The 25,698-nt window shown below is 45.8% G+C and overlaps 7 protein-coding genes across 7 annotated transcripts; 3 read left to right on the plus strand and 4 right to left on the minus strand.

The window, feature by feature from the left end:
• Window positions 1-252: 252 nt before the first annotated feature.
• EDB93DRAFT_1082852 (FAD/NAD(P)-binding domain-containing protein) lies at window positions 253-2,621 on the minus strand (the record flags this gene model as incomplete). Its single annotated transcript, XM_041445717.1, has 10 exons — window positions 253-291; window positions 346-541; window positions 592-683; window positions 741-787; window positions 836-1,142; window positions 1,196-1,249; window positions 1,303-1,633; window positions 1,849-1,957; window positions 2,015-2,449; window positions 2,501-2,621. The coding sequence occupies 10 exons, from the start codon at window positions 2,619-2,621 to the stop codon at window positions 253-255; spliced, it is 1,731 nt and encodes a 576-aa protein (XP_041308984.1).
• A 2,924-nt stretch (window positions 2,622-5,545) lies between these two features.
• EDB93DRAFT_1239917 (uncharacterized protein) lies at window positions 5,546-6,273 on the plus strand (the record flags this gene model as incomplete). The annotated part of the gene is made up of 5 exons (XM_041451694.1): window positions 5,546-5,560; window positions 5,620-5,794; window positions 5,846-5,983; window positions 6,054-6,137; window positions 6,203-6,273. 5 exons carry the CDS (start codon window positions 5,546-5,548, stop codon window positions 6,271-6,273), a joined length of 483 nt encoding a protein of 160 aa, XP_041308985.1.
• Window positions 6,274-10,934: 4,661 nt separating this feature from the next.
• Window positions 10,935-11,874, minus strand: EDB93DRAFT_1083013 (uncharacterized protein; the record flags this gene model as incomplete). Its single annotated transcript, XM_041445733.1, has 2 exons — window positions 10,935-11,124; window positions 11,189-11,874. The coding sequence occupies 2 exons, from the start codon at window positions 11,872-11,874 to the stop codon at window positions 10,935-10,937; spliced, it is 876 nt and encodes a 291-aa protein (XP_041308986.1).
• Window positions 11,875-13,472: 1,598 nt separating this feature from the next.
• EDB93DRAFT_1249073 (uncharacterized protein) lies at window positions 13,473-14,551 on the plus strand (the record flags this gene model as incomplete). The annotated part of the gene is made up of 3 exons (XM_041452799.1): window positions 13,473-13,731; window positions 13,799-14,311; window positions 14,367-14,551. 3 exons carry the CDS (start codon window positions 13,473-13,475, stop codon window positions 14,549-14,551), a joined length of 957 nt encoding a protein of 318 aa, XP_041308987.1.
• A 941-nt stretch (window positions 14,552-15,492) lies between these two features.
• On the minus strand, window positions 15,493-16,020 carry EDB93DRAFT_1249074 (uncharacterized protein; the record flags this gene model as incomplete). Its single annotated transcript, XM_041452800.1, has 2 exons — window positions 15,493-15,840; window positions 15,901-16,020. The coding sequence occupies 2 exons, from the start codon at window positions 16,018-16,020 to the stop codon at window positions 15,493-15,495; spliced, it is 468 nt and encodes a 155-aa protein (XP_041308988.1).
• A 4,558-nt stretch (window positions 16,021-20,578) lies between these two features.
• EDB93DRAFT_250792 (FAD/NAD(P)-binding domain-containing protein) lies at window positions 20,579-23,297 on the minus strand. The gene is made up of 12 exons (XM_041455856.1): window positions 23,047-23,297; window positions 22,561-22,995; window positions 22,400-22,508; window positions 22,301-22,344; window positions 22,233-22,251; window positions 21,853-22,183; window positions 21,746-21,799; window positions 21,386-21,692; window positions 21,289-21,335; window positions 21,140-21,231; window positions 20,894-21,089; window positions 20,579-20,839 (listed from the first exon to the last, which is right to left on the minus strand). The coding sequence occupies exons 1-12, from the start codon at window positions 23,165-23,167 to the stop codon at window positions 20,801-20,803; spliced, it is 1,794 nt and encodes a 597-aa protein (XP_041308989.1). The 5' UTR covers window positions 23,168-23,297; the 3' UTR covers window positions 20,579-20,800.
• Window positions 23,298-23,737: 440 nt separating this feature from the next.
• EDB93DRAFT_251596 (uncharacterized protein) lies at window positions 23,738-25,003 on the plus strand. The gene is made up of 3 exons (XM_041455857.1): window positions 23,738-24,180; window positions 24,233-24,718; window positions 24,784-25,003. The coding sequence occupies exons 1-3, from the start codon at window positions 24,004-24,006 to the stop codon at window positions 24,865-24,867; spliced, it is 747 nt and encodes a 248-aa protein (XP_041308990.1). The 5' UTR covers window positions 23,738-24,003; the 3' UTR covers window positions 24,868-25,003.
• Window positions 25,004-25,698: the final 695 nt, after the last annotated feature.

Genomic DNA, 25,698 nt, shown 5'->3' on the forward strand with positions numbered 1-25,698 from the left:
ATGGCATAGGACAGTGACAAAAATGACGGAGCGACAAGTAACATGCTGCAGACATTTGTTAGGATATCTATAGAATATTCACTGTTTACAGAAGCTAGGTTTGGCAACATTTAGCGGTGCTCTGATGCCAAGCGAACTCGAACGTTTACATTTGAGCAGCCCTAATAATTGTTCCGTGGTAAGCCACGACGTCGGTATCTGTGATGTTGACTTGCGATATAGATACATATGTATAACGGCACGCCCGTGTTGTCATGCTAGACCGAGCTCTCTGGCCAAGATTTGCAGAGCCTTTATTGTCGCATTCGTCAAGAGATGTACAGACAGACAGAGGAAAGTACCCACCAGGTGTTTACTGGAGGGGCGCGAGAACTCAAATGAACCAGAAGCAAACCAAAGTCCCGGATGTCCAGAGGGTCGATATACCTGATTAAATTCTCCCTCCGAATCAAGGCCTAGCACCTCTGGCGGAGAAAGTTGATCAGTGATCTCATCGCCGAGAAGACCTCTGGCGGTCTTCATAATGGGTTCATTTCCTGTACTGCAACGTGTGTGAGAAAAATCGATGAGAAACTACCAGTCAGACCGTACGCTAGGACGATGACATCTGCTGAAAGCTTGGAGCCGTCTTTAAACGTGATCCCATCTTTCTCGAAGTGACTGATATCTTGGCCTTGCTTTATCTGGGCATATATCGCAACAATCAGACACAGCCCTCAGACAATGAATACAAGTCCTACCTTGACTCTGCCTTCGACGATTAGCTTACTACAGCCAACGTCAAGCACTGTATGGTGTTTAAAGACATTCATCTTAAGAACAAATCCGAACGCACTAGTTCCTGACGCCTGGCGGTTGAATACAAATCCTTCCAGCCCAACTTCGCCACTACCGGGCGAGGATTCCCAGGTTAATCTGAATCCAACCTTGCGCAAACTGTCGTGGAGTTCCTTGTCGAACATCTTCACGTGTTCTGTCCCACCTGAGACTTGCAGTTGCAGGACAAAGGCCTTCGGCATTGAATTATAACGGAAATCTAGTTCCTCAATAGGAGTTCCATCAGGGAAAGGCACCTTAAAGATGATTTTCTCTGCGGTAGTCGAAGATATAACACATGTAGCGCTTCTTTGGACCATTGTTACCTTTCCTTCCTGATGAAATCATGACATCAATACAGTTCAATCCACACACGCACCTCGGTGGCACCATGCGCTACAAAGTCTTCACATATGTCTGCACTAGCATTGCCCTGATGCTCTTGTGAATGTGCACCCAAGTGTGAAACGGAGAAATACGACTTACCGCACCCACAATGACCACGCGTTTGCCTCGAGATTGCTCTGCATCTCTATGGAAGTCGGAATGATACAAGGCTCCCTGGAATTCTTCCATTCCATTCCAAGTAGGAATGCGAGGGCTCCCGCTTCCTGTGGCAAGTACCAGGTGCTTGGGGTGAATGATTACTTTCCGGTCGCCGTGCTGGACTTCCACAGTCCATCTCGCGGATGACGCGTTGTACACTGGAGTTGAGGCTATGCTACTCGAGAGCCAGACACATAATTCCTGGTCCACAGCGTATGAATCTAAGAAGTTAGCAAGTTTTCCCTTAGGCATGTACTTGGGAAAGGTTGTCCTAACATTACTGAGATAGATTACACCTTTGAACGGCGAAGAGTACATACGGATAGGGACTGTAAACCACTGTGTATAGATTAGCACCGAGCCTCTTATAGAAGCGGTAAGACGTACTGGAGCTATAGTGTGTGGGAGTATGCAGCGTAAGATTTGGATACCTGTAGTCCGCATCTATAACAAAGAAAAAGACACTATCGTTGTGTTTTCACATACCGTTGTCGCCAGGAATCTCCGACACGCGCATTTTTCTCGACCACGAGCGCACGAATGCCCAACCTACCCAGCCGCGCTGCAGACATAAGGCCAGATTGTCCACCACCAACTTTTGTGCTCGACGCTCGTCAACTCATCTTGATTAACGAGAGAAACTATACTGCACCGATCAAAACAGTGGGGTCCGCCTCTATAGCACGGAATTTTGCTTCAACATCTTCCTCCCAGGTTATTTTTCGACCCTCATATAGGCCGTGTTGATCTGAGGAAGACTCCTCATGCCCGATGAGGTCCTGCATGTCTGTGAAAAGGGTTAAAGCCTTCCACTTTCCATCGGCATCTTGTGTCAGACGGAAGAAACCTCGTCCGAGTGCAGCTGGTTTCGTACTTGTAAAAGTGAAAGCACCCTGTACTCCTTCGATGCCTTGTGGGCCTGGCAGTTTGAATGGTGAAGGCGCATTGGCGGTGTGATCGTCTAGCTTGAAGTCACGAAGACCAGAATGCTCAAATCGCGGCTTTCCATCAACCACCTCCGAGAGGAATCGGTGTATTTTGTCCAGACCTGAGAGCGACCTAAAATTCCAAGAAAAACATAGAAGATCTAAGAGAGAGCACTTGTGAGTACGCCTCAGTTCCTTGAACAAGCACCGACCTCTTAACCACCCGTCCGAAAGGAAATGGCTCACAAATGACGTGGAATCTCCGGTAGACGATGCAACCTCTAGACTTTTGAGCCAGTCAGCTGAGATTGCATGAAGGTGTTCTGAAGCCATGTCAGTAAAGCAGGAGATAGTGAATGTGGTATAGCGCCACAGATGTGAAGATATAAACAAAACCGGTGAGTACCCTGTTATCAGTCGGACTTCTAAGTTACCTTTCGAAATACATCAAACCCGGAACGAACAGAGTCCGGACACCCTGTGATCAAGCGCTCAGGTGCGAGAGTCCGATTGTCCGCAGCACTGCTTGGTCAGAACTACTTATTCGAGTCTATCCCAGTAGTCAAGCTGTATGGATCCAAATATACAAACGTGTCGTCCGAAAATTTATTGGTGTCTGACTCGAGCGGAGGCAGAAGACGAGGATATCATGATGGTGCTGGTGTTGTCAGAGTGTAACTTGAAGTAACTCCGAGTCACGTGTTTGTTTCGCGTTGACCAGTAACGCTAAAAACTCTTTCTTTTTTTTTAAAAAAAAAAAGTTCTCTTAGAGGCTTCAACTGACCGATAGTTCTCATCGAATGACAGCAAATGGAATCGTATCGTCTATCATATGGTCAGTACTAGAACGTTCTGAATGTGAACGTTGACGGGTACAATATTATGATATGTTACACAATCCGTTCTGGCTGAGATTCAAAGTGGTTCGCCATTTTCCGACCTTAGAATTTTGAACCACCTTGACAGTCACCTAACCGTTCACGTTGACTTAGTGCCACTAAATGACAGTCCAGGGCAGCGTGACACTGGCCTGGGCGGAAATCAATGAATTCATTCCCACATCATTTCGCATCGCAATACTTACTTCAATCAATCAAGGACCTTGACTCGGAGGTGGAAATGAATGCTCATCACTGCCGATTTTGGCGATACGCTTGCTACAAGCCCTAAGGCCTGAACGTTAACGTTGAACGGTGGTATTAGTATATTTAGCAGGAACACTAGATCGTTACATCCCCAATATCCCCCACTCACTCACACTCATCCCTCGAATATGACCGTTGTACCAAGTGGTCCCAGCTGGTGGCCTATAATCGATTTGGGTATTTTTTACAGTTATTGGTTGGGTTCGTCATATCAGTTGGCAATGTCTCGTTATAATATCGACTTACGGCTTCGCAGTTGCCACAGGTCTTGTGATCTTATACGATTGGGGTGAGCAGCACAGTGTCTGAAAACCGCTGATATTCTTATGATATTTCCAGTGTTAACACTCGGACAAGAGGTACGTTGGTGCTATTGCTGGAATAGCCAACTCGCTAAGAAGGATAGTATCATAGGTTGAACTGATCTGGGTGAGTGGCAGAGTCTCATCAAATGAAATGACAGAAATTTACAATGAATTCGCGACAGATGCAACGCTGGTCTCTCATGACGGTGCTGTATATCGTTGTTCGTACCTTATGTTATACCACAGCTCGGTCGGCGGTTGTGCTGACTCCAAAATGTTCTAGACGCGCTATGTTGGAATTCCGTATTCTGCGTATGTTATTGTGGCCAACAAGTTGGTCCTGTACTAAATAACCCGTCTCTTGTGATTAGTATCATCATTTTGGGTATGTCTCATATACATTGTGTTCGATTCTTTTGACCACTTGGACATAGAAAATACGACGATTGTCTCGCTTACAGATGCAGTGAGTATTCCACAACCATCTCATCCTAATCTAATGGATACACTCATTTGTAGGGGTGAGTGAGATTCTGACCATTAAACTTAGCTCAACATAACGACTCTATAGGTGTGAGTCGTAGTGTTTGATCCTAGTACGAGGTTGATCACTAATTCTGTATTTCAGGCAATATCACGGTCTACGCAATACGTGGGACAAGTATGTTCGTAACTGTCATTTTAGGCGGTGAGTTGTCCACTTGCAATACCTCTGATATCGACTCGACTGAAACATGATGCAAGTCATCATGATTGCTCGGTTGCATGCCATGTATCAGAGATCTAGGATGATGCTCGTCTTCCTTGTTACTATCTTCCTGGCTGTAAACATCGCCTGCTCAGTACTAATTATGAACCAGTATCATGATCATGTACCAGTTGCCAGTAAGCTATACTTATTCCCTTGAAGAATATGGCTCATTGGACGATCACCAGATCAACTGATATTTTCTAGCACACATATGTGCGGTTTTGCATTTGGGGATTTCCGGCTTCTGAATTCAATGATTTGGATACTCTACACTGTTTGGGAGGCCTCGCACTGTGTCTTTCAGCCTGGATCGCTGTGAAAAACTTTTGTGACTGGCGACGACTCGGCCTATCAACAGGATCGACCATCGGGGACTGTCTCAGAGTGATGATACAATCTCACGTGCTTTATTTTGCAAGGTGAGCTTTGAATATGAATGTGCTTATCTTTTCTTGCTCAAGTTCCGTACGTACTAGCTTTCTTTTTATCTCTTGCACCTACATTTTTTTCCTTCCAGAGTGTGCGGTACGCCGACCTATTGTTGACATTTGCTTCTAACTACTGCTCATCATTTCTGTAGAGTTCAAAGTCTCTACGAACTCAGATGCTCTATAGTGTTCGTCAGATGTTATTGGGCATCCAGATGTTTGTTCTGGGACCACGCCTCATTCTTAGCATTCGACAATATTACGCCAAACTTGTGGGCGAATTTGACTCGGAAACTAGTATGGATTCGATTGTTTTCCGTGAATGTATCAACTAGCAGTACCGTGACTGTGTAGGAAGATGCTTGTCAAGTGTTCTGCATGGAGGAGAAATTTGGTCGGGGATGTGGTATTTATTAATAATTAGAAATGGTATTTCAAATTACATCCAAGACGAGGTTTACGTAGACAAACCCAATGATTTCTTGTTGTGTCGCTCCTCGAAGTCGGTGAACCGCCTTGCTGCAGTCTTGTGATATGATATAACATTCTGGAGCTTCCAGTTTGTCACTCTCCATCTCCTTCAAGGCCTACCTATTGACCGTGGAACGCTTGCACTTTATCGCAAGTCATGGTTCGGTTCAAGGTAAAAAAAAACCTGGTTTTCAACCGTATACAACATGCTCACCCATACAATCAAACAAGAACCGCTGGCTCCTTGTCGAATTTGTCGATACGTCTACGGTAGATGCCTCCACTGAAAAACAGTCTTTCAGCACACGATCTCTGGACGGGAGGTTGATCTACAACGCTCTTCGCGACAGCGTCGTGACAAACTTTGGCGACACCGGATGGGGAGCGGTAGGGATGTCGTTGAATGGTGCGTATATCCTTCATAATCCTTCAACTTATCTTACATAAATGGCTGCAGTCAAGTATTTTTCACCACTCACGAACCTTTGTATTATCCGTGTCGCACGAGACCAACATCGGATTGCATGGGGCGCAGTCACGCTTCTCACTAGCATCCACGATGTCAGGGTCATTCCGCGTGTTATTCATGTCTCAGGTAGGCTTGCATTTCTGTGGGTCTCTGCCGTCCTCTAAACCAAAGTGCTGGCATTGCAAACGCCGTGTAGGCACCGTCAAACATACGCAACTCTCAGCAATCGCATACAACCGTGAAGTGATTGCGCGGTTTCGCACTAAACTCAAAGATGCTGGTAAGCATGGCGGATGCAGGTTTGGGCGGATTGCTCAATTTCTGTATTTCTATCTTGACATGCAGCACTACATCATGACTCATACGATGACTATCTCGCGCGAAGTACTCGTGAGATCGAGGCTTTGCATGACTGAATCAGTCTGAGCGTATCGTAACCCTTGTGACTCCGAGGCGCTCTTCACCTCTCTCACTTTTGGTGGTGCACTTTGATTCTACATCCTGAGGTTGCTCTCCACGTCGCCCCTTTGCCGCACGAAACTGAGCTAGCGTCAGCGGTTAACATGATACATTTGCAGCCGCTCATACGAGCCCTTGCTCGAGAGAGCACGCGTGCTAGGAAATTCGTAGGAGTGATGTAGTAATTAATAACAAGCGAAGAGATGGAGGAGCAAGACACGCATTTTGACTTGGTGTGTATAGCTACATTCCAAATCGACGTTATGCTTCCAAATACAATTCCTTACAACTTCGTCTCCATCCATACTCCTACACCCTCACCCTCTCTCACATTCAGCCACTGTCTTTCTACTTTTTCTCTTGTGACCCATGCCTGTACTCAGTCGACAATACCTTCTACCAGTTTCTTTACGTCACGAGTGTGTCCTGTGTGCAAGCATACTCTTACTCGGGATGTTTCTACAGGAACTGTGGGCCATGTGATTGCCTTTGCAAACAGTGGTTGTGGAAGGGCGGCGAGATGTGAAGCAAGGGATTGTGGAGCTTCACCGTGACAAGCCTCACGATACCACTCATCCCGCTATTTCCCTCAGCTGATTTTCGCACCAATCCGGCATTAGGTTCAAATCTGTATGTAAGTATTACACGTACCTTCAGCCAGCACGCTGGCATAGCTCTATTCCACGACTCAACTTCATGCCTAGATGTCTTCTCTTCAAATTTGCGATCTGATAATGCCTGCTCATATGCCAGTGCACCCGTGCTGATCTGCGCATTTCAATATAGTAGTCTGCATCCCAAAAGAATTGGGACGGATGTTGGTGACGGCTTATTTAGGACGTTCAGCTGTAAGCTGTTTACCCTATTTCACTACTATCAACGACATGATATGCCGGGCCTGGCTGCTAGATGTTCCAGATATTCTAGCTTGCTACTTGGTGCAAGTGTGAGTGGTAGCTACTTCGTTCCAGTAGTGATACAACAAGAAACAGGTTTGCCTAGACCTTTTGAATATACTTCGAAACACTATATGTCAAATAAATACCACGACGGATCCTCGACTCTTCTTTCTGCACATCACTCGGCAAGCATTTCCCTACACAGTACTACCAGTCGATATATGTACATGCTCCTGGAAGACAATCGATCTCATGCTGGTTTCTGTGTCAGGGATGGCCACCAGCTTGGCGTGATATTTTCGAACGCTAAGGATGAGCCGTGGTCCTAGCACAAAGATCTGCAAGACCAATAGAATTTGAAAAGCACCAGTGAGTATCTGAACTCCAATAGAATTCGAATTCTACAGAAATGATGAGCAGTGGTTTACAAGCAAATATTAGCAAAAGGTTGACGCACGTCGAATTCTGGAGATATATTAGCAAACTGGAGGCAAGAGACACCAACAACGCTAGCACAAGCGGAGCTTTAGCAGAAAAAGATAACTACATTCACATTACAAGCTCACCTTGCAAAATAAAACACGTGGGATCTTATTAACACTTTGAAACAGTCCTTGATAGTCGATCCTGTCGATGGGCCGAGTCGTCGTAGGTCACGGAAGTGTTTTATAGATATCCAGACTGAAAGACACAGTGCAAGGATCTCCCAAACGGTGTTGAGCACCCAAAGCATCGAAGTCAGAAGCTGGGAGTCCCCATCAACCATAAAATTGCACATATATGTGCCAGAAATTATCAACTCCTCTGGTGTTTGTCCAATGAGCTGCATTCTTCGACTCAATGAGTAAAGCTTACCCCCTACAAAGTGCTTGAATTGTATTATTACGATGACTGCGCAGGCGATGTTAACAACCAGAAAGGTAATAACAAGGAAGATGAGCATCATTCTATTTCCCTGATACATGGCATACAAGCGAGCAATTATGATGACTTGCATTGTGTTTCAGTCGAGTCATTATCGAAAGGGTATCGCAGCTGGATAACTCACCATACAACATGACAGAAACGACCATATTTGTCGCACTGAGTGCGTAGTACATACTATTGCCTGAAACACCCGATTAGTGATCACCCTCGTACTAGTACGAAACACTCCGACTTACACCTATTAACTCATTGCGTTGACTTCTGAGCCGTGTTCGATGTTCAGAATCTCACTCACCCCTACATATAAAGTGAGTTCATCGAATAGGAGTAAGATGGTCGCATAATACTCACTGCATCTGTTAGCGAGACAAATGGCATATTGTCTGTGTGCTGCCAGTTAGAAGAATCGAACACAGTGAATACTATGAGACATACCCAGAACATAGATACTAATTGTCAGATATGAACTATTAGCAAGATCCGAAGTTTTTGGCCTCGACACATACACAGAAAATGGTATTCCAGTATAACGTATCTAGAACATTTTGGAGTCAGCATAACTTGCCAATCATATTATTGCACAACATGAGGTACGAACAACCAAATACAACACAGTCATCAGAGACCAGCGCTGTCTCTGTCACGATTTCATTTCATTCTCCTGTTTTCTCCTCGTACGGGACTCTTATCACTCACCCAGATGAGTTCGATCTATGATACCTTTATTAGCTAGTTTGCTACTGTGGCTATATCATCGACCTACCTCCTCTCCGATCGTGAGTACTGGAAATATTATGAGAATATCAGCAGTTTTCAAAGACTGTCCCTCTCACCCAGATCGTATACAACCACGACGCCGGCGGCAACTGTGAAACAGCAAGTCAATGTTAGATCAAGAGATCTTGATACGACAAACCTGTCCAATAGCTGACATAAATGTTAAAACTGATTAGCGGCCACCAACTAGGATCGTTCAAGACCACGGTCATATTCGAGAGATGGGTGTGAGCGAGTGGGGGATGTTAGTGGTGTCTAATAACAGTGTTCGTGCTAGATATACCACCGTTCAGCGCTTGTATTGCCAAAATCAGTATGATGGAGATGGATACCATGTAGCCATCGATCCAGTGTGCAACAAGGTAGCATTCTATGGCATGGCATAAAGTCAGACAAGGGCAATAGTGGCGTACTATATTCAGTGCATCCGATCGTATACTCGATGCCATGGTATTGCACTGGTAGATACATCTTGACTCGTGCTGTGGGTTTGATATCTGTCGAAAATAAGACACCATGCATAGTAGGTAAAAAAAGAAGTTGCACGTGTAAGCCAAGAAGCCTGTAACAAGCAAAAAGCCCGATTTCTGATTGTACAGGCTTGTATGGATGGCCGTTGTGTTTCATCGATGTTTTTTCAGTTTTGACTTGAGCTGGAGCCAGGAAAGGTTGTGAGTTGGTAGCGAGATCTGCAGATGAGCAAAGAAACCATTGACTTGATCATGCTCGTCACTTTCATGAGCAGGCTACAAATGTCGCACCGTATTCTTATGATTCCACCTCGCACACGCATAGCCAAAGTCCGAGGAGAAACACATCTCATAGCCCCATTGTTTCACTATTCCGCATATAGAACCTGGGATATATATTTCAACGAATCAGCGAAGATCGCATTGTATTCACGACTTGCCATTTTTACTCACCCAACCATCACCTCCAAACTCCATGATGGGCTTATCGACTCGACGTGGACAGCGACGATACGAAATTTGTGCAGGCAGCTTAAAATAAGTGTGGTTTTTCCTTCTTCCGTATAACACTTCATAGTACCTGAAATGCGCCCTTCGTCTAACCAGTCCGGTGCAAAAGGTTGTGTTGAACCACCTTCAGATCAAGAGAAAGACACTGGCTTGCAGTCATAATTCAAGGTAGCCCGCCGCTAGCAAATCTTCTTGGCCTAGCACTTACACATCATCATTGATGTGCCTTGGGTCAAAAAAGATCAGGTGGAGTATTCATTAGCATTCAGACACACATTTACTTGAGCATCTTCATTCCGCGCACCGCTTTCACAGGATGTCGACGATACAACTCCGAAGTAGTCACAAGTCATGACATGCGAATGAAGCAGCCCATCCTCCATTTTCGCATGGACATCCTCAACATGGACAAAGAAATCGCCGTGTTTTAAAGAAATCACCGTAAAAATATTCTGGCGCTATATCTCTCCTTCAAATCCGTAGATATTATTAGGCGGTTCCTATGGGCTTTGACGTTGATATCTTGTTATCAGTGTCTCCGTTTTGGAGTTCCTGTGTTCGCACAGATCAAATATTGAACTCATGTCAGTGAAAGCTATGAAATACTCACCTGTGGTACATCTAATCACGGCGATGAATCAAGCTTTAGAACTGCCTTCGATGGTGGGAAAGGAGAAACGGAAACGTGCATCGGAAATGATCGTGAAGGGTATCTTAGAATATGCACGCATGAGACATGACGAAGCAAAGATGTGTCACATGCCAGATGTTCAAAGAACGTGCTTGTACAAGCTTCTTAAAGCACGAAATGGACGCTTTGGGTATCTGATCTCTTACAATCACAAAACATTGATTCGTGAACCATACTTCTCTGATCCCACATCTAAGGTTTGCAAGGGAAAATCGGTTTGGTCACAAACGGTCCAGTCAATGACAGCTCAGGTATCGTACAAGAGATTCCGATTAGATGGGTACGAGGATCCTTCCTTGTTTTAGTACAGAACGAAAGTTGAAAAAATTCACACTCACATTCGACTATTCGCGTGTCGCTTGCGTGACATTAGCATAAAGATGTTCACGTTTCATCTTATCTTTGAGGATACGAGCCGGAAGTGTATCCTCATCGCGACCTGCAGCTCGAATGACTTCCTTGTCTTGTTCTGTCATCTCAGCCCGCAGATGCAACTGATTCTGCTTATCCGCCCGAATATGCAAATTGATATACCTATGTGATGTAAATGTAAGAAGCTCCACTTGCTAGAATCCAATGATAAGGACGGAGAACGTACTCTAGACATGTCACAGCGCTCATGGGTTTTTTGAACTGCTTGCCTGTGACAGCAGAGATACCTATGAGGGGCTCGCGTTTCCTTGCAATATCAAGGACAGCAGCGGGGATGTGCAACTCAGTGGTTACTGAGTTCCCTGAGTCGTCTGCGGAACTACAGCCAATGAACTGTACGAGTCCTACGGGATCTTTGGCAAAACCTTCTGCGTTAAACTTTGCCCGAGCTTCGCGCCATATCTGTAGCCACCTCGGTGTAAGGGGACCTTGCTTTGGATGCCATGGAGTGATGGCATTGACTTGCAACATCCCTTGAAGCTTCTCTCCAACAGCCTTGTCGTCGAAATACAATCCAGCAAAGTCAAGAATGTTACTGGGTTCCACTGCGATGTCGACACGTGCCATGAATGGCACATCGAATCCGATCCGGGGATCGTCGAACAGGCCACAGCCGAAAACGATACCAATTTTGAGGAACATCGTGAGCGACGAGTTTGCACTGAACATTTGTATGAATTTGAGTACCCCCGAGGAGCGTTCAACTTCGTGACATGTCGGTTTATGGGTAGACCTATCATCAAGTGAGGACTCGATATTTATCAAGCATGAGCGATACTCGCCAATTTTTCTTTTGACACTGTACACAAGAAGGCGCACGACGTACGTCAGCCCTTCAGATCTCGATTTCATCGCAGTCGGAGATCCTACCTCTTTTGAGCAATACGAGACGCTCTTGCACTAAAAGCAGTTTGCGACGCACGATGAACGGCTGCGACAGTATTCAGATATTTGACTACCACCTTTGCGCATTTCAAAGGTCTCTCCAATTTCGTGTGACATTGCGTGCATTGTAAGGCGAAGTTCTTCTGGTTTGCTTTGAGGAATTTACTGGAAGTTGCTACAGCACGGAAATTATTGTCCCTCTCTGGATGAATCACATCTTCGATATGGACGGTATTTGGAGCCGAGGAGGAGTCGTTCGTGTCAGCACTCATGATCTTGCGAATACGGTGGGTGGGTGGACAGTTCAACGTTGAGCGCTAATAGCAGTGGCGCAAAGTGACTTTGGCCGCATTGATGAGCTCCTTACTTGGAGTTAGGCCAGCAAGCTTGGCGAACTGTTCAGCAAATTCACACGGTTTATGTAACCTTCGATTGCATGAACTTGAAAGAACTCGAACGACGAGCGAGGAGTCGCGCACGCCGCACTGCTCGAGTTCTTTGCTGTAATGAGTCTAACACACTGACCACTCTGCTCGTCGCAGATTTTTGGCTCTCTGATTACTCCCAAAACCTGCTACTCTCTTTACACTCAACAGACCTCATGAGAGCAACATTGATTTGTACACGCTCTTGGCACTTACCCTTTCTTTGGTGGTCGTTCGGCCTTCTGGTTCGCCTGGTCTCCAAGAATCCAAGCTCAATTGCCGTGTTGGTGCACAACTGGTTCAACTCTCTTATCGCCACCGCATAGAACGTAAGGTTCTTTGAACTTACGAGCGAACTTTCGTGACTAGGCCTACAGACATTATTCCATATGGAAAGCTTCAATGCCAGATCGACCAGCGGTTGCAGCCAACAGTCGCTGCGGGAGACATCGTCAGCGTAAGAGATGCATCCTGCGTCTATAGCAAAAACGAAAACGATTCCTTCCACCAAATTCTCTACGCCCGGTCAGCTTCTCTTCCTGTACAAGGAACAGCAGAAGCATGCGCAGGCCTGTTACAGGCCCTCGACGTCTTTCTGCAACAGAGACCACTGTACGATACCTCAGCATCGATGTCTGACTTCACGTCCTCCAGTATGGGTGGTGAGAAGTCTGTTAGATTTTTCCATACGTTTTCGTTGGGATCTACCGATAAACAGGACAATGGACATTCTTTGCTGCTGGGACGTGACACTCCTGCTCAACAATATTCGGGCCAATAATTGTATCGCAGAGTTGGCAGGCAAAATAGTGACGGGCCACTTTCGAGTAACATACTACAGACACCGCGTGTATATGACATTTACATAAGCTACTATGTTTCACGGTTATGTTTTGATTCCTTCCTGGAACTCCTCATGATCATGATTGATATCACGGTCCGGTTCATCGATATTTCTGAACACGAGTCCGTCATAAACGGAGGTTTTCATTCTGATAGCAAAAGTTTATTTTTGCCGCTCACGGAGCTTCCTTTGAACCGAATGATGGCGCGATCAATTCTTGGGCGCTAAATGATACTCAAGCCTTAAGGCCTATCCAAGACCTCAGGTGCACGACTTTGAGCTTCGAGACTCGCAGGATGTGGTTAAACAGCGTTCGAGAGTTCATCCTCAATTATTCCTGGCTATCAACACCTATCATTGCAGCAATCGGATGGTTCCAAACCTGGGTTATCGCCTCTATTTTTCTTTCCCTCGATAAATCCAACGAGATTGTTGAAGCCATTGAAGAGTCACGACTACAGAGTTCCTTCGTGAGATATTATATCCAAGACAGAGAAGATCCCGGTGCGTCGGAACAGTCCACTTGTAATTATGTCGCAGAGCAAAGGTATACGGGTGAGTGCTTGCATCCATGGAGTTCCCGTTCGAGGCGTTTAAGTCGATGGTGCCCTATTGGACTCAGGTCTAGCAAAGCGCACAGTACTCGCTGCATGGCTTGCAGATCATTCCACCGCAACTCCCAAAAAGGCTGTCGGCGTAATGTCGATGGACCCTGGGCTCAGCACGCAGCTTTTCGATCTTTATCACTCCGTCTGCAATGCAGGCTACCTTGCATACCTATCATTCCTCATTCAAATCGTCGGCTCTCTCTACGGTATCGTGACAGTCTCGATCATTTGGGCAGATGATGCGCATCTCGAACAACAAGCTTATGGCGTCCAACTGCAACAACAACTCGCCGCCCTCACTATCAACCGCGGGATGTGGTCCATTGCAGCTCTCGGTGCATTCTTCCCGTGGGCACCTCTTCACGCTCTCTACTTGACGACGGCTATTGCTGTTGCACTAGAATTCCTCTTCGCTACCAGGGGATTCCTCATTGGCTGGCATATGAGCACACTGCCTGGTATCCTCCGTTTCTTTGTTGTGTTTTCGTGGCTGCTTCCAAGCGCGGAGGCGCTGACACTAATATTTGGTACGATAACGCCCTTTTTGTTTGTCAGTTCTGCATTCATATATTTCTCCTCCAGGCATTATCGCAATGAAGATGGAGGTTTCGTTCATCTCCGCCAAGGTGATCATCTTCGGGCTCCCGGCACTGTGGTTGATGATCGGGCCCTTGCTCATCATCGGGGCATCGTTGGGATCGCACTTTGGCATGTTGAATTGTCTTGTCACAGGTTCTACTAGTAGCTTGTGCGCTACCCTTGGGTGAATAGGCGTCAGTCAGGCAGACATTGAAAGGAGTAAATGTTTGCCATCTCTTGTCCTGCTTTACATCTCGGTATGATTTTCCTCACTGACTGCGTATATGTTTCTCACTCACGCTGCCTAGGTTCTTTTGTCGTTGAAGTCTTATGTATGATATTCATGCGACACTTCTGCTTTCAATCATACCAACGTTCAGTTTGCGAGAGGTTATAACTGCACCCCATTTACATGACAAGAAAACAATAGAATGCACTGATATGACAAGCAGACTTCTTCGTGAGTTGGCTCTTTGTTTTGACGATTGCATTGCAACTGGGGCAGTTCAGGCCTGCGGCACCCGGTCTCATATGACTCTTGGAGATTCTTGCGCGCATTACAACGCAATTCCGCTTTCGACAAGGGGATTAGTTAGAAATGCAAGAATACGCATAATGGCGCTCCGTCGTCATTTCATTCAAGTGTAGCTACTCGAACGCTACTGCGTTCTACGGATTACAATTCTCATCGATCGAGCTGGATAGTGAATCGTAAGCAATTTCCCTTGAGACTTGCTTTCGCAACTACGTTCAATGCCAAGGACGACTCTGAAAAACAGTTCTAGATCTCAGAACTATTACTTTTGCGCACGGTCAACTACATACTGCGCTTTCAAGCGTGAAAAATCGACGAGATAAACTCCGTGTATCGGTGACAACGAACCAAGAAAAAGAAAGTGCTGATATTGTGTACAAGGGAGCAACGAGTGAGTGAGATGAGATATCGACCGAGGACGATCGAGATGGAAAGCGAGCGTTCTGTGGTTATGAGCAAGAGAAATTTCGATGCCTGAAGGTTCTACCGAAATCTTCACAACACGAGCAATAACAATTCTGGCAAATCGATCAGTATCGTGCAGGATATAAAAGCTAGTCGACGTCCTACAGTGTTCCCCATCCGCCTCGAAGGTCATATGATATATCTGAATAGAGACTCGGTGCGAAGTTCTCGTGGTACACGGCAGAACTTCCCCGTGAATACCACCAATGACACTGGAGTGGTGTGGGGTGGCACCCTTTCAGTCGGGACTCCAGGTGCAGGCGGGAATTCAAGCTTGCCAGCATTTGGATAGTTGAGCCAATTTGGCGTAGAGCCTTCAGCTTCGGGGCCCGCCGGGCAACACATGTTCACCTCTCGCAAGTCCAGCGTCAGAACAGTTTCCATAATAAGAGCAAGAGGGTCTTGCGTAAATTCGAAGGTGTCGCCATGCTCCATCGAAAGGTTGTTGGGTTCGTTTACATGACCAGCCAGATGTCTCTAAATATTGGTGTGCGTGGCTAGCCATGACGTCAGATATTAATTGTGGGTGATATGTACCTCCCGACCGTATGATTGCGTACCTCCAAATAAAGCTGGCACAATAACGGATATGGGAGAAAGGCCCCATCGAGCGACACAGATCATGGTCTTAAGGCCAGCAAGATATCCTGCTGGCATTACAGATACATCTGTTTGAAGGTACAACAAGGTGAATTTCAAGGAAAAATGTTCAATCCATAAAAGCCAGCCATCTTCCTACGATTTTTGTCAGAAATTTTTGATCCCACCCACATCATACAAGACTCAAGCAATGCGTTTCTCCTCCACAATTGTCCTTGCTGTCGTTGCTTCTTTAGCATCATCGATTTCTGCCATGCCCGCTGACGCGGCTGTGAGTTCATGTCCCAATTATTGCAATCATGATTCAGATTGCAACATATGCAATAAGCAGTATTGTGTGAGTATCGATAGCTTTCCTGGATTTGATGACATGACTCGCCTGCATCGCAGAACTTTTTCTTCTTCTGTAGTAGTGTGAGTCGCGTTTCTGCTTTCAAATCGATGCAGTATGTCCATTGGCACTGACGTACAATTTATTAGTGATTTGTAAAGCCGACCGACGCGCCATTAGGGAAAGAATCGGCGGAGTCTGCGTGATTTTCGGGCGATCAGGAAATGAGCGCTTGAGCTTCGGATTGACAGTTGTATGTACTACTAAGTGTTTTCAGTTATCAGGAATTATTAGTCGTGAATGAATGTAAGAACCTAGCAATGAAACATCTAAACATTGAATCATAGTGTGAACCGGTATGCTAGAGAGTGTAGAAACACGTCAGAGATCGAAACAAAAAAGTATAAGAGACTCAGGACTAGAAACACATTTCAACGAAAAAGAAAATAGATGCAAAGTCGGAGGTACAATATGGATATGAGCGAGCGATCATGATGATAGATACAATGATTATGAATTGCCATCGTCGTTGACGAGAGAAAAGTGATATCAAGAACCTTCAGCAAAGACAACAGAACAGAGGGATATACTCATCTGGACCCTTACCCTAATCCCAATATTAACTTCAACTTCGATTTCGACGCCCCCGCAAGGGCGAGCAACAAGCGAGGGTATCGTGGAGCAGCTCCATATGTCGGTTTCTGGTCTTGGAGTGGTAGGAAAGGGAAAAAAAAGGAGAGATGGAAACACTTCCCTCACTCGAGCTCAAGGAGTCGGACTGGCTACTTGAAAAGAATCGAGAGACGACCGGGGAGTGTCAAAGTCAGTCTTTGCGCGGAGGAGGCTTTTCGAGGACCATTGGTGAGATGGGGTGGATATCTGGATATCTCGGGCTAGCGCGAAGAAAGGCTGGCAATAGATCAATTCGTCGTAGTCGAACCACACTTCTTCGGATAGGTAAGGTAAGTTCTTCCTCTTCTTTGATGTCGCTTTGGAGATGCCCGCCGGGAGAAGGTGCGATTGTGCATCAATACAAGTTACACAATGGCCCACTGCACCGTGGCAAGACAGCAGCAAAATGCTTTTCTCTGTGGTCATTAGCGGAAGTTTAGTACAATTTTGATGCGTGCTTGCGCAGATTTTGCTAAAATCAGCGTTATGAATTACACAAATGAAGTCATGTGATGAGCCAGTGCTATGTATAAACGAGGACGATCTTACCAAAGTTCGATTCATCAACAGAATTTCACCAGCGACCCGGGAGCGATTTTCAATCGTCACACCAAATTTCCAACAGACCTTGGATGGCAATCTGCTGGCATTGGAGATATGATCCGTTCGAATACGGCACAACTATACAGTGGCAAGAAGAATCCCAGGGACATTCAAAGCTTGGACATCAGTTGACCTGAGGGGATTCCCGTGGATCAACGATCGACCGGTTCCTCCTGAAATTCGAATGCATACTGATAACCGCGAGAAACATTATTTGACATATAAGCAAGATGTTTAATGACCCTTCCAGATTGAGATCCTGTGTCACATCCTCACTCATAATGCATTTTTGCTCTGCGATGGTCCTCGCTATCGGTGCTGCTTTAGTCTTTGCCACGCCCATTGGCGCTGCCGCTGAGAAATGTGGCTTCTTTTGCATGTTTGATTCGCAATGCAACACCTGTCCGCAGTCTGAATATCTGCGGGTTTGTGTGAGTATCAGTAGTTTTCCTGAATTTAATGGCCTGACTCACCTGCATGCCAGATCTTTCCTTTCTGTCATGTGAGTCGTGTTTCTTCTTTCACATTGGTGCAGTATATAGCGTTCGGCACTGACGCTGTTACTAGTGATTGGTCGAGTTGATTAACGTGCATCAGGACGTCATTGGTCCAGAACTTCGCATATTGGAGTTGACGTGTAATTTTCGTTCAATTAGGAAATGTCCATAGATATGACGTGTAACGACACCAAAAGGAGGATGCAGGTCACTCCACGGGGCGGTCTTGTGCTGTCAGTATGACGTAGACAGGCTTGTACTAGATCGTATAATTAAAATAATGGATGTGCACGACGTTGGACCTGATGAAAAAACACACCTAGGTACCGTACCTTACACTGCGTACAGCGCATACTCCGACTTTCGACTCTAATCGTACCGAGAACGTTCGACAAGATCTAGATAGGCCTCATGGGCGGAAAAGTTCAAACTGCTTCACTGGGCCAATCGTGAGCGTGAGCATCCGAGTCTATTGATTGCCCCAGCACGCCAATTACATGACAAAGTGCAAGATTACCTATAACAATGATATCCACGAATGTTCAAATTAGAGTCAGTATGCATAAGTTCGCAATTGATTGATTAAAACCTGGTGTTTTGAACTTCCGCGAAGAGATTATTACTGTTGGCGGCCTATAAGAGTTCTTTGAAATAGTATATGTATGTGACATATGAAACATACCATTTTGCGGAGATGATTGCACTTGCGGAGCAAGGTGATGTATTTCAATTGCAGTAGCAGACACGACGAATGAGTAATTGATTACTTAATTGTTTGGCTCTTTCGCACGATCTGATGTGCCTGGACAACCACACAACCACCTCGCCGAATTTTACGGCAACTTCAATATGTAAAGAGCCACGTAATAAAATATTGTACGTATGTTTTCTTGATACGCGTTGAACGTTGATCAACTCTACAGATCACTAGTAACTCGCGCGTCAGTATCAGGCCATACTTCACGGACGTGAAAGCAAAAACATGACTCACCGTGCACATAAAAAAGGTCTGCCATGTAAATAAGTAGTGTTCTCAATTTCAGAAAAATGCTGATACACACGCATTGATGAAAAGAGCAATCTGGATTTCCGCAATCTGAATCCCAGAAGCACATCCTGAAACATTGGGCGGCAGCCGTGTCACTGGTAGCGGGCATGGCAGAGATTGATGATGCTAAAGTAAAAATGACGGCGAGGACAATTGCAGAGGGGAAATGCATTGTTTCAAATTTGTGATTCGTGATATGGGATTAGATAGTTTTGAAGGTGATAAGTAGAAAGAGGGCTGACTTTTATACTGTTCTCTGGAATCACTGTTGCGTGGACGTGCCTCCAAATGGATGGCAACATATAAAATGCCAGCACAAGTATTGCCAGCAGTCTGCCTACGGCAGAAATGACGCACATAGACTGGTTACAGATGCAAATGGTCAGTAGTTCCTGCAGCCGATATACTTTGCGAAAGCACGGGGACATGAGAAATTCAGATATGATATTAAAATAATACCATTTTCTGCACCTTCCTCCTTACACTAGTCCCCGATATGGTCAACGTTTTAACTGCACTGCCACCCAACAACATGTCTTTGCCTTAAGCAGGCATCAAAGTTCCCGCTCGGCGCCGGAACCATTGCATAGACTACAGGAACCTTTTCAGAACTAACAATGATGCAACTTGATGGCTCGCGGATGGACTTGTAATGATATAAGCCTATTATATTATGAGCCACTTGAGATGAGATGATTCTTAAGATGTGTGACCTACTAGTAGAACGATGACAACATTAATATTATTATTATATGTCGACTCGGAGAGGCTGCGTCGTGGACTGAGCTGCAAGCCCATTGAAAGTGTTCTTCTAGTATCTTCGCACGTCTTATCTTGTCTAACACACCCTATATCCTACGAAACTTTCACGCTAATTTTAATATACGAAGAACTGTGAGTGAACCAATTTTTTCCTGATGTGGGTCGATCAACTCTACAGATCACTAGTAACTCGCGCATCAATGTCAGCGGCCATACTGCACCTATGTGAGAGAGCAAAAACACGACTCACCGAGCACAAAAAAAGGGTCTGTCATGTAGATAAGTCATGTTCTCAATTTCAGGAAAATGCTGATACGCACGCATCCATGGCAGTTTTTACGTGTGCACTGTGAGCGCTTATAGCAAAAGCTGAGACAACTTTCGGCGTCAGCCGTGTCATCAGTAGCGGGCACGGCAGAGATTGATGATGCTAAAGCAAAAATGACGGTGAGGACAATTGCAGAGCGGAAATGCATTATTTGTGACTGGTGAAATGGGATCAGGTAATTTTGAAGGCGATAGTAGAAAGACAGCTGACTTTTATAATATTGTTCTCTAGAATTACTGCTGCGTGAATGTGCCTCCAAATGGATGGCACATATAGAATGCCAGCATATCGCCAGCAAAGTCTATTGGCAGGTATGGAATTACTGACCATTCGCATTTGTAACCAGGTGTTCTGTCTACGTGCGTCATTTCTGCTGTAGGCAGACTGGTCGATCTTGGAGAGTGATCTATGATCACCAGTTTCCTTTTGACTGTCGATATGTATGGTTAGTTGTTTGTAAGCATTGAATCAACGTCTTTCTAATAGCGGAAAACACGCATGTAAGTCATGCAGCATGGTTGGTCTTCATAACTTCGATATAAGTGTTCCCGACGTATGATATAGATATATCATGTATAACAGCAATGCCCCTTCTGTCATGCTATATCGAGCTCTCTTGCCAAGATTTGCAGAGCCTGTATCGTCGCATTCGTCAAGAGATATATAGACGGAAAGAGGGAGTAGCTCACCAGGTGCTTACTGAAGAAACGCGAAATCGCAAATGGACCAGACGCAAACCAAAGTCCCGGATGTCCAGAGGGTCGATATACCTGGTTCAATTCTCCCTCTGAATCAAGGCCGAGGACCTCAGGTGAAAGAAGTCGAGCGATAATATCATTGCCAAGGAGAGCTTTCGCGGTCTTAATGATGGGTTCATTTCCTGTACTGCAACGTCCGTAAGATATATTGACAAGAGACTAGCAATTGGATCATACGCTATGACGATAACATCTGCTGAAAGCTTGGAGCCGTCTTTAAACGCGATCCCATCTCTTTCGAAGTGACTGATTAATTGGCCTTGCTTTATCTGGGCATATATCGCAACAATCAGACCCAGCCCTCTGACAATGAATTCCAGTCCTACCTTGACTCTGCCTTCAACGATTAGTTTACCACAGCCGATGTCAAGCACTGTGTGGTGTTTAAAATGATACTTATCCCATGAACAAATCCAAACGCACTAGATCCTGACGACAGTCGTTTGAACAAAAATCCTTCCAGCCCTACCTCGCCACTACCTGGCGAAAGTTCCCAAGTTAAGTTGAATCCAGCCTCGCGCAAACCGTCGTGGAGTTCCTTATCGAGCATCTTCATGTGTTGTGCCCCACCTGAGATTTGCAGTTGCAGGAGAAGGGACAGAGGCATTGAATTATTGCGGAAATCTAGTTCCTCGATAGGGGTGCCGTCAGGGAAAGGCGACCTGAAGTGGGTTTTCTCTGCGGCGGCCGAAGATGTAACACATGTAGCGCTTCTTTGGATCATTGTTACCTTTTCTTCTTTATGAAGTCGAGACTTTGAGATAATTCAATTCATACACGAACCTCAGCAGCACCATGCGCCACGAAATCTTGACATATGTCCGCACTAGCATTACCCTGACGCCCACGTGAGTGTGCATCCAAGTATGAAATGAGGACATACTACTGACCGCACCCACAACTACAACGCGTTTGCCTCGAAATTGTTCTGCATCTCTATGAAAGTCAGAATGATACAATGCTCCTTGAAATTCATTCATTCCATTCCAAGTAGGAAAGCGAGGACTCCCGCTTCCTATAGCAAGTACCAAATGCTTTGGGTTAAGAAATATTTTCTGGTCTCCGCGCTGTACTTCCACAGTCCATCTTGCAGATGATGGATTGTACACTGGAGTTGAAGCTACGCTACTCGAGAGCCAGATACACAATTCCTGGTTCACAGCATATGAATCCAGGAAATTAGCAAGTTTCCCCTTAGGGATATACTTGGGAAAGGTCGTCCTGGCATTACTGAGATAAATGATACCTTTGAATGATGGAAGGCACATACGGATAGGGACTGTAAAGCACTGTGTGTGGATTACCCAAAGCCTCTTATAGGAAGATGATAAGACCTACTGGAGCTCTGGTATGCAGGAGTATGCAGCGTAAGGTTTGGGTACCTGTGATTCGCATCGATAACAAAGGTCAACACGCTATCGTTGTGTTTGCGCATACCGTTGTCGCCAGGAGTCTCCGACGCTCGCATTTTTCTCTATCACGAGCGCGCGGATGCCCAACCTACTCAACCTCGCTGCAGACATGAGGCCAGCTTGTCCACCACCAACTTTTTATACTCCTCAATTCATCACGATTAATGAAAAGAAACTGCACCGCACCGATCAAAACAGTGGGGTCCGCCTCTATAGCACGGAATTTTGCCTCAATATCCTCCTCCCATGTCATCTTTCGACCCTCATATAGGCCGTGTTGATTTGCGGAAGACTCCTCGTTCCCGACGAGGTCCTGCATGTTTGTAAAGAGGGTTAAAGCTTTCCACTCTCCATCGGCATCTTGTGTCAGACGGAAGAAACCTCGTCCGAATGCAGCCGGTTTCGTAATGGTAAATGTGAAAGCGCCTTGTACTCCTTCCATGCCTTGTGGACCTGGCAATTTGAACGGTGAAGGCGCATTGGCGGTGTGATCGTCTAGCTTGAAGTCACGAAGACCAGAATGTTCAAGTCGCGGCTTTCCATCAACCACCTCCGAGAGGAATCCATGTATTTGTTCCAGACCTGATAGCGTCCTAAAATTCCAAGAAAAACATAGAAGATCTAGAAGAGAACGCTTGTGAGTGCACCTCAGTTCCTTAGACAAGCACCGACCTCTGAGCCACCCATCCGAAAGGAATTGGCTCACAAATGATGTAGAATCTCCGGTAGATGATGCAACCTGTAGGCGTTGGAGCCATTCAGCGGAGATTGCATAAAAGTCCTCTGAATCCATGTCGGTACAGCAGGAGATATTAAACGCGAATATAGCACATGTGTGGAGATAGTATATATGAAACCCGTGTCCTTAAAGCTCGGAATGACTAAGAGGACTCTCAACTACTACGCCTCCCGATATGGCATAGTGCATCAACAATAGAAGGCTGCGGTGTGAGCAATTTATCAGCCGCATCAGTTGGTCCGCATGTAGGAGACGCACTTGACTGATACTTTCCCACCAATCGATGACTTGACTATGGTAAGTGCTTTATTTAATTGGCTCGTGTGCCGAATTGGGGTTACAGTAAGGAATTCAAATCCTGTATTGAAGGATGAGTGTAGGTCATAAATTGAAAGGAAAACTGTCTCGTGTGATTAGAGAATGGACGAGAGAAGTTCCAGTATATCCTCTGAGCAGAGTGACGGCGTGGCACATTCGGAAACACAGATTTGAACTATGTTTACGCACGAAAACATGGTATGAGTCGAGTTGGAGCCTGAGATTAATGCTGCTTGCGATATTATGTAATATGATTGTAGTACATTATTATTATGGACACATGTTTGGTTCTTATTATCGTCTATCCACAGGGCTGCGCTGCATGCCTGCCAGGACAATATTTTCTCAGAATCTTATGTGCTCAAGCGTATGAATATCCTACACCGTACCCGTACTCGCCAAACCCGTTAGCATAGAACTGCGGTGTTACCCGTATCCGTGCATTTCCCTATCGACGAAGTATCATCACAATCCTTAACGATCGAATATGCATTCTCAAAATAAATTCCTGGACTCCAGACCTATCAAGCCTTGTCATCCATGTTAACCGTTTTTCTGTCCTGTTTCGTGACATGCAGATCCGAGATTGTTGGCGTAATGTCTGCATTCCAGTCCCTAGCGAGCTTACGCCGGTCATCATGGACATATACGAGTTTGCCCTAGCGAGGTCCGATGTATGCTCTCACCAGTGGGATACAACGACAGAGAATTACTTTGCATGTAGGATATGGAAACAAATACAAGTGGAGGTAAGTATTGATGTGTGTTCTTACATTAACACGGGCGAATTGACTGCGGTAGAAATACCATCAACGTGTTTCACAGCAACAAGTTCCTGGTGGAACAGACACCAGATTACCACCAGCCTTCTGGAAGTGCTATATATATGCGCTTCTGATCTTATTCACTGCAACAGCTGCTATGTTACATTGTGCGAGAGGTATGATTGCCGTGGATCTTCTGAACCCCCACTCGCGCGGTGTACCGCACATCCAAATGAAGTGCTATGTTTCCTATACCTCGAGCATCAAGATTCTAAGCGGTTGGAGCATTGTCCGCGGTACAACTCCTGGTGCTCCGCGAAGGATCAGTATTGGTCGTCCCGTTGACATCGAGTCTAATTCTTTCTTATGGGTCGCCAGCCTATATTCTGCCTCCTTATGGCCTACCATAATCACGAACGCGTTCACCCTCTCCAAGTACAAACTCTGCCGGGAATGCGAACTACCCGGCTGGCGGACCTGCTCCAACAGTACATGTTGGTCTGATCAGATCTGCCCGGAATGCGTGAGTTGTGGCGTGATGTGTCTGCGAAAGAGTGTGGGCTTACGACCTCTCTGCCGAGCGGACAGATGTCTTTCTCCGATGCCCGCGCTGCTATCGGCCATTCTGCATCAGCTACTATATCGACCAATGGAGGAAGTGTCGCCGCGTAAACCTGTGCTACGACTGCGCTGAAGAAATGCCAGGTGCAGGCGATGCAACGTTGGCTGAAGTTGCCTCGTCATGTATGAGCTGCGTGGAAGGTGTGCGAAGGCATAGGATTTATTCATGGTAGTGGATGTAAAGTAACTCAGACTCAGACCGAGGGGGACAGGCTCGCAATCTGAAGCGCTCCCAGCCGTTGCTCGTTTGGAGGATAACTTGAGACGCTGAACCCCAGATGTCCAAGTAGCTAACAACCGCTACAACTACCAGTAGGTGCATTCATTGTACATTGGGTGCGCTGTCTGGCTTCCTTGTCTTAGCGACAGTGGCTGGTCGTAGATTTTTTGGTACTAGCCAAGGGTCTGTATCGGACTGCGAAGGCATATTTACATGCGGCCCTGCTTTTCTCATAGTGGACGCAGGACGTGCACATAAAACACGGCAAATACGATTGCTTCGAATGGGACACATACACTAACAGCAGCGCAGTTTATTCTGAGGGAATGAGTAATTTTCAAGTGATCTCTAGTTGAACTGCGGGTGCACATTGCGTTGGTTCACTCTACAAATCACTAGTAACTCACGCGTCAGTGTCGACAGCCATACTCCACCAATGTGAAAGCAAAGATGTGACTTACTGTGCAAGTGAACTCTGTAGTGTGCTGTCATACAGGTGAGCCATGTTATAAGGTGCAGGAAAATGCTGATACTCGCGCATTTTTTCTCAGAGCATGCATCAACTCGGCATTCTGATTGAATTGTGCAATATATGGGACATTTATGACCGCTACTGAGGCCAGCTGCATAAGTAGTGGGCACGGCAAAGCTTGATGATACTA

The sequence above is a fragment of the Suillus bovinus genome, assembly GCF_016758785.1.
Source record: "Suillus bovinus strain UH-Sbo-P2 chromosome Unknown EDB93scaffold_18, whole genome shotgun sequence".
NCBI lineage: Eukaryota > Fungi > Basidiomycota > Agaricomycetes > Boletales > Suillaceae > Suillus > Suillus bovinus.